This window comes from Pygoscelis adeliae, unplaced genomic scaffold (genome assembly GCF_000699105.1).
Source record: "Pygoscelis adeliae isolate BGI_AS28 unplaced genomic scaffold, ASM69910v1 Scaffold294, whole genome shotgun sequence".
NCBI classification, from domain to species: domain Eukaryota; kingdom Metazoa; phylum Chordata; class Aves; order Sphenisciformes; family Spheniscidae; genus Pygoscelis; species Pygoscelis adeliae.
The window spans coordinates 3,083,895-3,098,271 of record NW_008824722.1 but is presented as its reverse complement, the minus strand read 5'-3'; the positions used below and the strand labels follow the sequence as shown (position 1 = coordinate 3,098,271).

The 14,377-nt window shown below is 38.6% G+C and overlaps 1 protein-coding gene across 1 annotated transcript in view; it reads right to left on the bottom strand.

Moving 5' to 3' along the window:
- Positions 1-2,057: 2,057 nt before the first annotated feature.
- The window catches only part of BLNK (B-cell linker), a 51,980-nt gene continuing 39,660 nt past the window's right edge, over positions 2,058-14,377 (bottom strand). The window contains exons 17-23 of the mRNA XM_009323261.1: positions 13,419-13,461; positions 12,548-12,626; positions 12,064-12,095; positions 8,972-9,051; positions 5,296-5,379; positions 4,123-4,278; positions 2,058-2,808 (exon numbers count right to left, since the gene is read on the bottom strand). Of these exons, the coding sequence (XP_009321536.1) occupies positions 2,689-2,808; positions 4,123-4,278; positions 5,296-5,379; positions 8,972-9,051; positions 12,064-12,095; positions 12,548-12,626; positions 13,419-13,461 (594 nt within the window). The 3' untranslated portion in view covers positions 2,058-2,688. The remainder of the gene's footprint in view (positions 2,809-4,122; positions 4,279-5,295; positions 5,380-8,971; positions 9,052-12,063; positions 12,096-12,547; positions 12,627-13,418; positions 13,462-14,377) is intronic.

The window sequence follows — 14,377 nt, the reverse complement described above, 5'->3', positions numbered from 1 at the left end:
TTATGAGGAGCAGCTGAGGGAACTGGGGTTGTTTAGCCTGGAGAAAGGGAGGCTGAGGGGAGACCTCATTGCTCTCTACAACTACCTGAAAGGAGGTTTTAGCGAGGTGGGTGTTGGTCTCTTCTCCCAAGTAACAAGTGATAGGACGAGAGGAAACGGCCTCAAGTTGCTCCACGGGAGGTTTAGATTGGACATAAGGAAAAGTTTCTTCACTGAAAGGGTTGTCAGGCATTGGAACAGACTGCCCAGGGAAGTGGTGGAGCCGCCATCCCTGGAGGTGTTTAAAAGATGTGTGGATGTGGTGCTTAGGGACATGGTTTAGTGGTGGGCTTGGTAGTGCTAGGTTAATGGTTGGACTTGATGATCTTAAAGGTCTTTTCCAACCTAAATGATTCTATGAAATCCCTGCCTCATTTTGTTGTTGAAACCGTACGGTACCCCTGTAATGATGTAGAACACAGCTAAAAAGAAAAGAAGGGTTTGGGGATGAAGTAGTTGAATGTTTATCTAGAGCATATTTGTTATTTGTAGATCAGCCACAAAGTTAAATGTAATGCCGAGCACTTAGAGCTGAGGGGCAGGAGTAGCAGTGCTTTCAGTATTGAAAGGGCTCAGTATTGCTAATTACCTTAAAAAAAAAAGATACTTAGTCTCTTACATGGAAGCCAATAGCTACACTTGAGTTTCACTTTTTCATGCCTTTTTTCTTCCCCAGTTCTAGAATGATGGTGATACTACACATTTAACTCAGAAAGAAATGTTTGAAGGACCTAGACACTTTTGCAAGGAGCAGCATATAAAGGTTAACAAGAAACAGACAGTTGTGTTAAGAACGAAGTTTAAATACTGCGCAGTACATGAGTGAATAAGGCAAGGATTCTACATGAATGCAGAGAAAGCTAAATATTGAATGGCTGCTTTTTCAGAGTATTTTCCATTGTGAGTACTGCTTGAAATAGTAACCTAAGTGATGTTTCATGTAACTAAATAATATCAGAGTACACATATAGGATTAAGTTAAGCTTGCAGAGACTAATGACTTGTTAATTTTGAGGCCTTGACTTGGCAATCCTGATGTTCTAAACATCGCACTAGTACTAAGTGTAGTATTAGTACAATACTAATTAATACCAACTGAACAACATACTAAACATAGCATTTATGTAGTACTGTGAACAGCTTCTGTCACAGGCAGACTTGTGTAAAGCCTGTGTGCATTGTTTCTTACTTGCCATGGTCTCATTTGCTTCACATCTGGCGTAAGTATTATCTGTGTTGCAGAGGGAAGAAACAAGACGCAGCAAGGTAGGTAGCCATGTGCTGAACATACCAGTAAGCAGTTCCTTTCTAGAAGACAGGTGCATTACTTGTAGAAGTAATTGATCAAAACCACAAGGAAGTAGTTGCAGAATACAGCTACAACATAGCTTTAAGTGACTTGCTGAGACTTTGCAAGTCTTGGCCCAATCTTGCCTTAAATGCTTTGCAGATAGTCCTAGAGAACACTGCCTAATCTGGAACAAAAAGAACAAAGCATGTGTGTATAGAGTGTCAGTTTTGGAAAAATACCTTTAGGTGGTTGAGTTTTCAGGTCCAGTGAAATCAAACACCTCTAGAACTAATTAACAACTGTTCCTAAAAGTTTTTCATTGGTGCAATTTATACATTCATCAATTTAATTTTCACCACTTTAACATTTGTGGAAATTACTTTGTTCACAATAATACAAGTAAACCACTGTGATAGAACAGGCTTGAAAAAAAGAGAGGTTTTTTTTTGTGTGTGTATCTGTAAACAGTAATTCTGCAAGAATTGAGTGGGTAGTTGGTTTAGCAATGAAGCAATGTGCTTGGGTCACCAACAGAAGGCAATTTGAAGACAAAAGATTTGAGAGCTATATATATGCTAAAGCTGTAGAGCGTGATAGTTTTCGTAACAACAGAACTTGCAAAGGAGCACATACAACTATATACATTAAAACACCAATGACAGTGAATTGATGCTGTCTTGCTGTAAGGATGCTAAGAAACGCGATCCAGCAATGCTTCCATACACTATTGACTTTACAGTATTTTTAATTTTATTTGCACATTTGAAAATACAAACAAAAATGTTAATGAAACAGAGTAAAGCCAAGGAAAAGGACAACACATGTCCATTAATCTAAAACATTCAGACAGCTTTATTGCCACTAATCACATGAAGTACAGTCCTATTTTCAGCTTGTACACAGTGGTACATTAGCTTGAGTTGCTCTAACTTCTGGAGCTTTACAAAGAAATTGCTGAAAGCAGTGATCTGTGGTAAATGTACAAATGGAAAGAGTAGATCACTGTGGGTATTCTCATTTTTAAAGCGAGAATGTTCTACAGGAAATCTATATTTAAATAGCAGTCAAAGGACCAGGCTGTGGTATGCAGTTGTTCTTCACGTGACTGAATACCCACGTTGTCACAGATGGGAATCACAGACGAAAGTATATCTGCTTTGGCTTCTTGTGTTAAATACGAGTGCTTTTTCGACAAAAGTGACATGGGGGTTGAACTTTATGAACTGCATCTCTTACTAGGTGCTCTTAAAGAGTATTTTCCATAATTTTGGATTTTCTTCTTTTAATACCTGATCCACATGTTTTGGGATGTTGGAAGAAATGATTACAAAAGTCTTCATGTTAGCAGTTCGGTTTGATTAAGAAACTCTTACAATGTGTTTCAGTTTCGTTGAGTCTTTTGTGTTGTTTTGGCTGTCAATTAGAACCAGGGAGGTGTGCTGATGATTCTCTACTATTTCAGCAACACTGTCAAAGCGCTGGATAAAGAAAACAAAAATTAATTAGTGCTGGCTTCCTTTAATGCTCTAATATTGACAGTAATCACTGCATCATCTTTTTCTCTTTGCTTCTCCCACCATTGAAGAGAGTGGAGCTATGACTGTTACCAAGTGAGATGCTCTGCCTTTTAGTAAGAGCACTGATCCTGCTCCTAGTCCTGATTCTAGTCATAAACAGATTAAATTTGGACAACAGAAGATACTATGGCCACTAGCTGTCTCATCTCATGCTCCTTTCCATTTGTGATTGCCACCTGCACAAACTGAACCACAGTGGTTGTTACACGGCATATTAAAATGACACTGCTTTCAGTTTACCTTAATGTATACCAGGCTGCAGACTGTGGCAGTTTGGAAGCTGCTTCATCTCTGGTTCAGCCACCTCAGTTAGAGGGAAGGTGATCTCCAGGAATAATATGGTACAGACAGCCAATGAGAACTGTTTTAGTTATGCAATTTTAACGTTTGTCACTGTAAATCAATATCCAGAATCTGCTAGGTCTGTTGCTTTTCCTTTTGGTCAAATACAGATTTTTTGGACTCTCTTTCTCTTCTTCTCCTGAGGTCATTTTTGACCCTTTGTTGAAGGCCAGATGAGCTTGAGGCTATTATTTATTCTGTAACCTCAAAACCATTGTGTGGGAGGCAGATCATTAGGCTAAGGCAAACCTATTTCACATCCCTGAAAAGCCTACTCTATGCAGCAATAACAAACAGTTTTTCTTGGTATTTGGGTTCCTGTTTTGCTGTCAGAGTATCTGTGTGGTATAATAGCCAACCAGTGATTTTTGCACTCCAGAATGAGAGTTTAACATTTTCTTTATATGAAGATAGGATTAAAAGTACTGTCGTTCTCATTTTTGATAGAGTGGTGTTTTGGTTTGGTGGGGGGGTTTTTTTGGTTGGTTTTTTTTTTTTTTTGAGCATGGCTGTTCTTCCTTTACGGTTTTCCAAGAAACTTTAACTAGAGTCTTAGGTAGAAGGTGAATGGAGGACTATAAACAGCTGGAGAATTTATCTAAGCAGCTGCCGCTCTGATCCTGATAACTTTTCAAAACAGTTCTATGATTATGTTTTAAACAATCTGTGATTTCAATTACTCACAGTATGCAGGAGCTGATGTTACACTGGTTTCTCTAGCTTGATAAATCAGTAATTACATAGGGTATACCTTAATCTCGATACATGAAGAATCCTTTTGGTCATAGTGCAATATATCTTAATTGTTGCTTATTAAAGGTATATAACTGAAAACTGTTAGGACACGGCCCCCCCCCCCCCCCATCATCTCACCTCTTCACCATTTTTTTCTCTGCCCAGTGCATATTGTCTTGTTGATTCAATAAATCGTATAGGAATGTTGTATACTCTTCTGTTGTAAAACACAACCAGTGTGTATGGTTGCCGTGAATCCTGTCCAGAACTCTTTCTTATTAGAAAAGATCCATCCTAAAGAGAGAAAAGTAGCAAGTGTATTCAGCTTATTTTTTCCAACAACTTAGTTTTGTTTTAGCTTAATATTTTCACCTATATTAGCATTATACCCTTTTCTCCCATTAGAAAAAGCGTACAGCAGCAGATGAGAAGTAGCATGTATTCCTGCTATCTAACAGTAGCTTACAAAGGTGTCATTTAAGAGTCATCTTTGCTGCCACCTGCTCTCTCTCAACCAGAGAGAGAAAGAAGAAATAAACACACAGTGGCAGCAGCCTGTTGGGGTCCACAGATTATTAGGAAATGAAGTTACTGTGAGTGGCAGTAGGTAGGCAAGAACGCAGTGAGAGGTGGAGATACTGTTCCTCCAGAGCTGTAAAAAGCACTCTGATAAAGACGAGCACCTACAGCTACTGACAACGTAGCCCAGTGCTCACTAGCTAGCAGTAGCCTACACTGGTGATAACCCCAGTGCTCTGCCCCTTTATCGTGCTTTGTGGAGTTCGGCAAGAGTGGAAATGTACCTGATGCTGTGGATGCAACTCTACCTGTTACTATTCCCTTCTGTGACACTAGCTTTTGTACACAGAATAGTTGAGAGAACTCAAATTCTCCAAATACCTAAATGCATAGTGCTGCTATTTCAAAATGCATAGCAGCATCAGCCTTTCCAAATAGTAGCTGTTTTTTCATGAGCCATTGGACAGTGGTGATCATTTAAAAGTCATGGGGCTTTGCCTTCCATTTTAATGGATGCACGTGAGCTACCAGGTCTTCCTCAGCTCTCTGGTCTGTAATAGCTTTCTCTGCAGTGCACCAGTCTTTGAGTTATACTAATACAACTTTGTCTTGGGATGGAAACCATAGTTAAATAGTTTCACCACAATGATTTCATGTTTGACAGTATTTGCATGGCACAGTATTCTGAGCTGTTCAGAATACAACTGATGTTCTTAGAATATTTCTGGTTGTCTTTTGATTTTTTTATTTTAAGTTTTTTCATAAAATAGACATTCTTTAAAAATGACCTACCTTGTTTAATCGGTACAATGCATCTTCTGCCGTTTTCCTATCACAGGTAGCAGCATACCATGCTTTACTATGAACACCAGCATCCTAGAAAGAAAGAAACAGTTTCACCTGTAAAATAATAATGATAATAATAAAGAATATGGCCTGTAGGGGAGTTACTACTAAATAATGACAGCTGTGAAGAACTCAAATGCAGAACACTTTAGAAAACACAGAATTTAGAAAATTCTTTGCCAGGAGCTCACTGTTTTTGTTGGATAGAGGTAGGACAAAGAAAAACTAGTGTGTCAAAACAGTGGTAACAGATGTGTGATAGAAGGCTGATACATGACAGAAGCGAGAAGGATACCCTGAGGAAAGTGGCCAGGTTCAACTGGAGGATAGTTTGGCATTTTTAAAGCAGGAAGCTATTCTAGTAGAATTTAAAGAGGATATCCAGGAAATGTTGAGGAATAAATTGACCATTAACAATTTAAATGCTGCTCAGCTGTGGGCTAGCCAATGAAATGTCCAGATTTGGTAGGCATCTAAGCTCTGGGAATGAAGTTTCCCATATACCTAATGCTATTTGTGAACATGATCACGATTGCCTCCATCTGGATAGCATGGAGATTGGATAAGTGCATCTTTTGCTTTTTGTTGTTATTAAATAAGGACAAATGGATAGAGTCCCACAAAACAGAGGAATAATTAATGTCTTTCCTCTACTAATACAGCAGTTCAGCCCCCAGTGCTTTCACCTGAGATATGAGATATGGATTCAGTTCCGGTTCTCTGTTGGACTGAGTCTGAATATATCCTTACATTTGAAACAGTGCTCTTATCTAAAAGGCACAAAACCATGTTTACTGTGGAGAAGGATTAAATCTGTGACAGAATACAAGAGCGGCTTATATTTTATAAAGTATCTCTTGGGTGCTTCATTTCCGCGTGTTATTCCCTGTGAACACCTCACCAAGATTATCCTTCTTCTCTCCATTCTGTTAAATGCTTGGCAGTGTTCTGTACAGTAAATGAACTTAACCTGTTCTTCCAGTGGAAAACATGGGAAAAAGGAGTTCACGGATGGGGGCATAGGTGCAGACCTGAAGATACAAGGTAGAAAAATTGGCACCCTAAAGAGAAGTAGATTCTGTTTTAGAAGATAAAAGCTCTTATAGCAAAGGAAGTGCAAAGATGAAAAAAGATGTGAGGCCAGTTGGGAGCAAGTGGTACAAGATTATAATTTGATTAAGAGAAGAAGTGGTAGAAAACTGGGTAGTAAGACGATGCAGGATTGAGTGTACATTTGGGAACAGGAGTGGAGTTAGCGGAAAGGTATGGGGGATTTTAGAGAAGCATGAAAAGAAATGATACTCAAGGGAAGGACAGGATGAGGGATTAGAAGCAACATGAGACCTATGCATTATCAGACTTCAATAGCTAGAAGATTAGCAGGTTATAAAACCAGCAATCACAAAAAGTGAGGTCTTGCTGAGGAGGTTGATGCAAAAGCTAACTCAAGTGAGTGGAGAGGCTATAGAAATAGTGCTGAGAGTACTTCCTAACAAATACTTCTGGGTATTAACCTTCCCGGTCATTTGAACAGTTTTGCTCAGTACAGTAACAAGCTTAATGATAGAATTCATTTTCACACAAGCTTTGGTCACCTCTGTACAAAACAGATTAAAGATGAAGTTGCACATTATGGCTGAGCTGGTCTAGCTGGCTTATCGCTGCCAAAAAGGGAATGTCTTGGCTTATCCTCTGTGCTCATTTTGTTGCTCATCTGATCTGACGGGGAGATAATTCACTTTAGTAATCTCACAGAAAAAAACAATATTTGTTGCCTTTTTTCTTTTGTCTTGCTTTGTGTTTGAATGCCAGGTTGGTTTTCTGTGAGTTTAATGAGTTGGCTCAGCCCACTGCAGGATCAGAGGAACACCAGAGAAGCCTGTAGCTGGCAGGGGAGTTGACAGCGAGGAGCCTGCATTTTGGGGGCATTGCACTAAATTCTGGGATTGGCTCAAGCCATAACATAAAACTTTACCTCCAAAGTTCTTCCATGTATTTCTCCAGTCACGCTATTTATTGGAAAAAAGACAGGATGGAAAGGAATTGAAAGTATGCAAGGTACTGAGCCACTTGGAGAATGAGTCCAGTAAACCAACCTTTGTTCAACAGAACAAGGACTCAAGTGCCCCCAGACCTTTCTTCTAGCACTATCTGTGGTTTATAATCTGGAAGCAGAGAGCTGCTGCCAAAGTTTGGAAGGGAACCAAACAAACAATGAACCTTATGGGCATGAATCATGTCTGTGAGCACCTGTATTGTGCAGGATGCTACAGCAAATGATACCACTGTACCCAATTGGTGGGAAAATAACACTAACTAAGAGTTAATATATATTTTTTTTTTAACCAAAATGGATTTTTTATTAATTCTGGTTTTGCCCATGGCTGTACATAAAAGCTGCAAATGTAATTGCTACAAGCTGTTTATTTAGTGTCTGCTGGACTGCTTATTTGAAAGCTATTTTTTTAATAATAAATATCCAGTATGACATACTGTTAAAATTTTTCCAGAACTTCAAGTCCTTTGTGTTCTTCACTGTTGTATTACCTTTGTCATGTCAGGCTTTAGAACATTTAATGTTATTGGCTCTGCACAATAGAGCCTTTGTCTTGCACTCAACAGAACTATTTTTACCTTGTTTGTGACTACTAGGCTAACAAGAATGGCTTCCTGCATTTTGTAGTATCCCTTCATCCAAAATGAGAGTAAGTGGAATAGCACTGAAATGAAAATAACTTTGTATTTGCTTAGATTATTCAAAGCTTAATGTTGCAACAAAACAGAAAAAAGAATTTGTCTTAAAACTGACAGCATTAACTGTAATGAGAAGAGGTCTGTTTAAAGGAACAGAAAGGAGTAGGACTTGGGAGAGACTGAAACATGCAGGGGGAGGCATCACAGTGTCCTCTGAGAGGGGCAGCAGTGACTTTCTTCTTGGTTCTTAAAATTTTGCTGACACCCCAAACCACAATAAATGGGGCAGTGTTCATAAAAGTGATTTTACCCTCTGCATCCTGCTGTGTTGGGCCAGTCAGCAGAGCATCCCTGTTTCCTTCTACAAATTTCTGGGATTTCTTAGCACATCACGTCAGTGCAGGCTAACGCTAATAGCTGCAGATGGCTTCACTGTAACTGCTTGGCACATTTTTTTTTTTTTCCAGGACACAGTATATACAACTATAAATTAGAAAGAAGTAGGCAATTAAAAACTCTCTGTAGCCATCTATATCAAAGACTAGACTTAAGTACATCACCACAGATTTCCTTGTTTCAAATGATGTCGAAGTGTTATGAACTGGGGAGTCAGGAAGACCTGAAACTAAGAAGCTTTTTTGGGTTTTGTTTGAAGTGACTGGTAGAGTGCCAAGGTTTGGTATAATGCTATTTACATATTTTTCTACAGTTTGTTAAAGCTCTCCTATGCTATATGTTCTACATGTTTTTTGTATGAAAGCTAACATTCGGATTATTTGTGCTACAGAATCTTCACTGCAAAAGGGGACATGGATGCCCTCCACAAAAGGAGTATGATTTTTATTTAGAAAGGGGATAGGAGTGGAAATACTGCTTTAAAGTAAAGGATAAGAAGATTTCTGTAACGTGAATTCAGCTAATGTTATACCTGGTCTGCAGTACTTGAAATAGATGAAATGCTGCTGTGAGGGGAAGTACCCAGAGAACGGTTTGCAGCTTCTGGCACTTCTAGTAAAGAGAAAGAACAACATATATAAGTTTTCAAAGCATGTTTGTTATGCTGTAAGTGATTGATTTGTTACAAGGACTTTGGAAGATCTGGAAATGCTTGATCTTTGGTATAACTCAGGAAAGCTATCTACTGCAAATGGATGGGCCCTATATAAGTGCCTGGGACACTTGCCTGCTCAAAAGAGGAGCCTTGCTTATAAAGAGAGAAACAGTTTCATTAATAACAGTTTGGTTAACAACTTGGTTAATAGCCAGAGCTAGACTTAAAATGCAAGAATACCCCCCCCCAAGTGAATCAATGTAGCAATAGATAAAGAAAACGCAGGAACACAACACAAAAAGCACTCAAGTCCAGTGTGAGAAGTAGTCATATAGGTGAGGGAGTCAGGAAAACAAATGTCACTCAGAGATAATTTTTCACTGATTTAGTCCAACTGAAGTGTTTGTATATGTGTGCAAGAAGTCTAGGCAGCTAATTAGAGAAGCAGAACTAGTAGAAAAGATTATGAAGCTTAATTATAATTGTAATAACAAAGCATAGTAGAAAATAGCTATTAGGGCTGAAATACAGATGTCAGTTTAAGAAATTAGAAGGGAAATGAGTGAGTAGTGTTGCATAGTAATGATATGATAGAAATATGGGAAATAAGTATAGATAGTTGTTTTCTGGTAAAATAGAATATTGGTCAAAGATAGTACAGGTGTCTGCTATAGGTACTTGTGATCAGAGTTGGGTACAGATCAATATCATTATACTAGAGAAGATGATTGCAGAAAGATGAGTGTTACTTACTCTGTTATTATGGGAGGTTTTATTTCCTGGTTGTTTTACTTATTGGGGGAAAAAAGTGGTACTAGGATTGTTAGCACTCCTCGACATGATACTTTGCAGACTGCTTTATCAAATCTTCACTAATATAATTCTGATTTAGATTTTGGTTTCAGAAAGCGATAAGAATGTTACAGAGGAGGTCATACAGTGATTCAGAATTAAAAAATTCAATTGGACTGGAGAGCTCAAAGACACCTGCGTGAAGTAGGTTTAGAACTTCTTTTGTAGTAAAGATGCAACTGTCTGGAAGCTGCATACCAAGTACAGGGGAGACATTGTAAGGAGCAGTTCCAGCTCTCAATGAATGAATAATCACCTGATGAAGGCTATTCAATATTAAGAATTTTGGTTTTTCTGTCAAATTTTGACAGACCAGCTGCAAAAGCTACAGCTGAAAAGTACGTTGCATGAATAAAGTAAGAGTTACCAGAATTCAGCCTGAATTAGACTTTACAAAAGGAAACGAAAGTAAGTAATAAGAGATTCCTTAGCTGTGTAAAAAGGAAAGAGAAATGGGGCTGTCTGCAGTAAGAATTTTATTGATTTTAAAAATAATCCAGGTACTAAACCAATAGTAGTTCTGGTACAGAAATGGAAATTTCCACAGCCAAATTGGAAGCAAAACTCAAATAGCTTAGTACAATTGAACTGGTGGGCCCAGATAATCTTTATCCCAGAAATTTTAAAAACTGGCACATGAAGTTACAGGGCTGGCAACAATTATTTTAAATAAATTTCAAGTTAGGGTGGTACCATATGATTAAAGAATACCAAACATAATTGCTATACTTAAAGTGGAGAAAGTGACCTGAACAACTACAGGCCTTTTTGTCTGACTCCACAGAACACAGGGCCTTAGAAGAGAATTTGACGGAAAGAACATTAAGATCTGGAGGTAAAGGTACAACTAGCAAGAGAAAATCTGAAACTTACCCAAGTAGATAAAATGTTATAGCCCTTTCATAAACAGAGTTCTACAAAGGGGGAATTATGGTACTCTACTTACTCTGGACCTCAATAGAGCATTTGATACTGTGCCATATGGGAAATTAGTACTTTTTATGAAGAAGATGCAAGTTAGCACGAGGCTTGCACAGTGACAAGGAAGAGATGGCAGGTTATGCTGAAGGGACATTAGTGATTGGGACCAATGGTATCTGTGATTAAGTTGTTATTGGACCTGGCACAGAATAAGAGTGTGTTAAAGTTTACTAATCAGAGCATCATTTAGCACCAGATGACCCTGAAGAATAGTTACACTTTTGGGATTAGTAAGAATTTATGTTGCAAGTTGAAGCACATCAGTTGTGCGACAGGAGCAGACAAACTTGGGAGCATCAGTCTATTGTATGAATATGAACCATTATTATACTTCCACAGCATAGGAGATATAATTGCAACATACATCAAGCAGACATTTCCAGGAAATTGAGAGAAGTACTAATAACAGCATCTAAGTTTAAGCTACACCACATGAAGATTCCTATGTGTAATTCTCATCATCCATTTACAGTCTGAAAGATATGTTCAGACTGAATTATGTGCAGGAAAGGGCTTGTAGGAAGGTCAGACAAATGTCTGCTAACAAGAGACTAGAAAAATATTAGATCTAATTTACACTTCTGTGCAAAGAGAGTTTATATACATATTACCTAATTTGTTTTTAGCTGTGAACTGAAACAAAGTCCCTCTTTGAAAGTATTACTTACAGAAGAGCTTTAGCATTTGCCATTATAAAAATACCTTCTTCCCCTCCCCGTAAAGAAAGAATAAATTGCTGGATGCACTAATAATCTGTCTGGCTTCTAGGCAACAGAAGCCTGGAACAGCCCAGAAATGTCATATTCAGGGTTCTTCCATGGCAAGGAAGACTGATGGAATCTTTATTATGATGGGAACTGACCCAAACTGCCTTTGGTAGAAATTTCCAGTAGTCACAAGTGGGAGTTAAGCACCCAATTTCCGTCGATTTATACAATAACCCTCACATACTCCCTTAATTTTACTAGCTGAGCTAAGCCCCTGGATACTTGATCTTCTCTTTGAATGCATTACAGAGACAAATGTTAATTCCAAACTAATGAATATGCATGGCATCTTGAAATAATCTTAATCCAAAGATTAATTTGAAATTACAAGTTAATCACATTTTAATTCAAAATCTGAATTATACTTACTTGGCAGAATTGAGGACTTTTGGAGCAAAGGCCTGAAATAAATATCAAGAGATTACAGAAAGGTCTGAGGACATATAGCCAGTTCTGAAAATATTAAAATTGTGTATTTGAAGCATGCAGTGGTAGAATGTGTTCCATCACACCCATTTGTCCATTGAGAAATAAGGGCCAGATACAGGTGTTTAAAAAAAAAATCATATCCCACCAGTACTGACAATTAGGAATTTAAACATCTGGTTTAAATCTCCATCACCTAATTAGAGATTATATCCTCCCATGCTTTTTGGTGGTGGTTCTATATTTGGATGCATTTGCCATGTTTTATTTTTTGCTACTGTGAGGCTTCAAGAAATGACTTTCAAAAAGCAACAGAAGGCTACAGAGAAAACAGTGCTCCCCTTTGAACTTCTCACAGCTGGGTTCAGACCGAGCGGTAGGAGCTGCTGCATTGAAATATTCAAAAGATGATGAAAAGGGATTTTACTTTTGGGCACCACTTGGAAGAGGTGGAAGCAGAAGCTCTTGGCTGGAACCTCGTCGTCGTTCTGCTGCTGTAGGTTTTTCTGTAGTTTGGGAAAACAAATTGTAGAGTCAAGACTTCTTCAGAAATCTATTGTCCCAGATAAGAGAGTCCCAGTAGTTGAAAAGGAGGGTTTCTTTTATTATAACAACTTTTGGGTTTTTTCTTTACATGGCAGCTTGCCATCCTGCCGCTTTCTTTATTAACTAGTGGCATACCACCAAATTTCTAGGCAAATAGCTGCGCTGTGAATGCCTGCAGGAGCTCAGTGGGAGACTCGCCTTCTGAGAGGCGAGCTGTGTGACACAGGGGAGGACGCTGGGGCCGGCTGCCTACAAGAGCTCAGCCGGAGGAGGTGCGGCTGGCTGGCTGCATCTTACCCTTGTGTTAGACAGCAGCTCCTGCTGGGTTTTTGCCTGGAGGAGCTGCCGCCTTGCACAGAGGCGAGACGAGTTTTCTGCCTGTGTGAGGGACTGGCTTTTGCCAGGAGTTGGCTCCATGTGAGGTGGTTCTTGCAGCGTTCAGGACGATGCGCTCATGCTTCGCCTCCCTTCCCCCTTCTCCACTTTGAGGACTATATGGCACATTGCTGGTCCATTATGTCGTTCGTTACCCTGCCAGTAACCTCAATAGTTTTACTGTGACTGCTTTTAGAGAACAATGATATTCAGTGCAACTAAGGCTGGCCAGATCCAGTTTGAAACTGCTAAAACCAAACCCCCTTCAAAAACCTAGAATAAATTGAATGTGGTGGTGTTTGTTTCATGTTTTTAATAAAAAGAAAGTTAAATTCTGATAAATGTCAACTTTTTCCACAGTAGTGGAGGCAGTTTACCTTCATTTGCAGTTAAGGTCTCTCTGGAAGGTAAACACGGTTTCTGCAATAAAACAGAAGGAAACCAACTATTAAATGGCATGTCACTTGTACAGCAAATGTTTATCTTTTTATACTTTTTGTGAACTAGTTTACATTTAGAATTGACAGCATCCTGGAGGGATTAGGAGGTAGGGACGTGGCCGTTCTGTGAAGAGCCTCTAGTTGTATGACCTTGAAGCTTGGGATTTTGCAAAGTAGATTTGGAAAGAATCCCAGTTTGTGTGTATAAATAGATCTACAAAAGTAAAATCTAGAGATGCGTACTTTCCCCTCCCCCCCCTTTTTTAACTCCCATCAGTAAGTTTATGGTGTAAAAAATGGTTTGTTCTTATCTCAAGTCCAGAAATGAAGAGTCCATCCCAGATACTTGCGAATCAAAATTTGAATATTTTCATCTTTGTCAAGCTATGTTCACAAATGTCTGAACACATTTCTTTTTACTGAAAGTTAAACTGTCAGTTTAGCTCACAGTAAAAACTCGCCCAACCCTCCAGTTTCAATTTTTTTTTTTCATTTTGAAACAATGATAATAAACTACCAGTTTCAAAACATTTTTCAAATGAATTTCTTTGAAAATTTCAACCAGTTCTCTCACTTTCTCCCACAAGAGGTTTTGGGATATTTTTCTAATGATGAAATACTTACTGAAAAGCCTCTGACAAATTCTGGTAAAATCCCGCATCTTTCTCGAGCTATCACTGTTACAATAAATCCATGTTCCCCGTATGCAGCTCTGTATATTTCAGGGAATACTTCTGAATTGCCTGTGTTCCCATTTATTTCTCATTTTATTCCATTCTTGCACTGTGTTTATTGTTACATCCTAGAGTATTGAATCCAAACATCGCTTTAAGAAAAATATTTGTCTACTTGAGCTTTCTCACTGCTGCTTACTTCATATAACTGCACCCAAACAT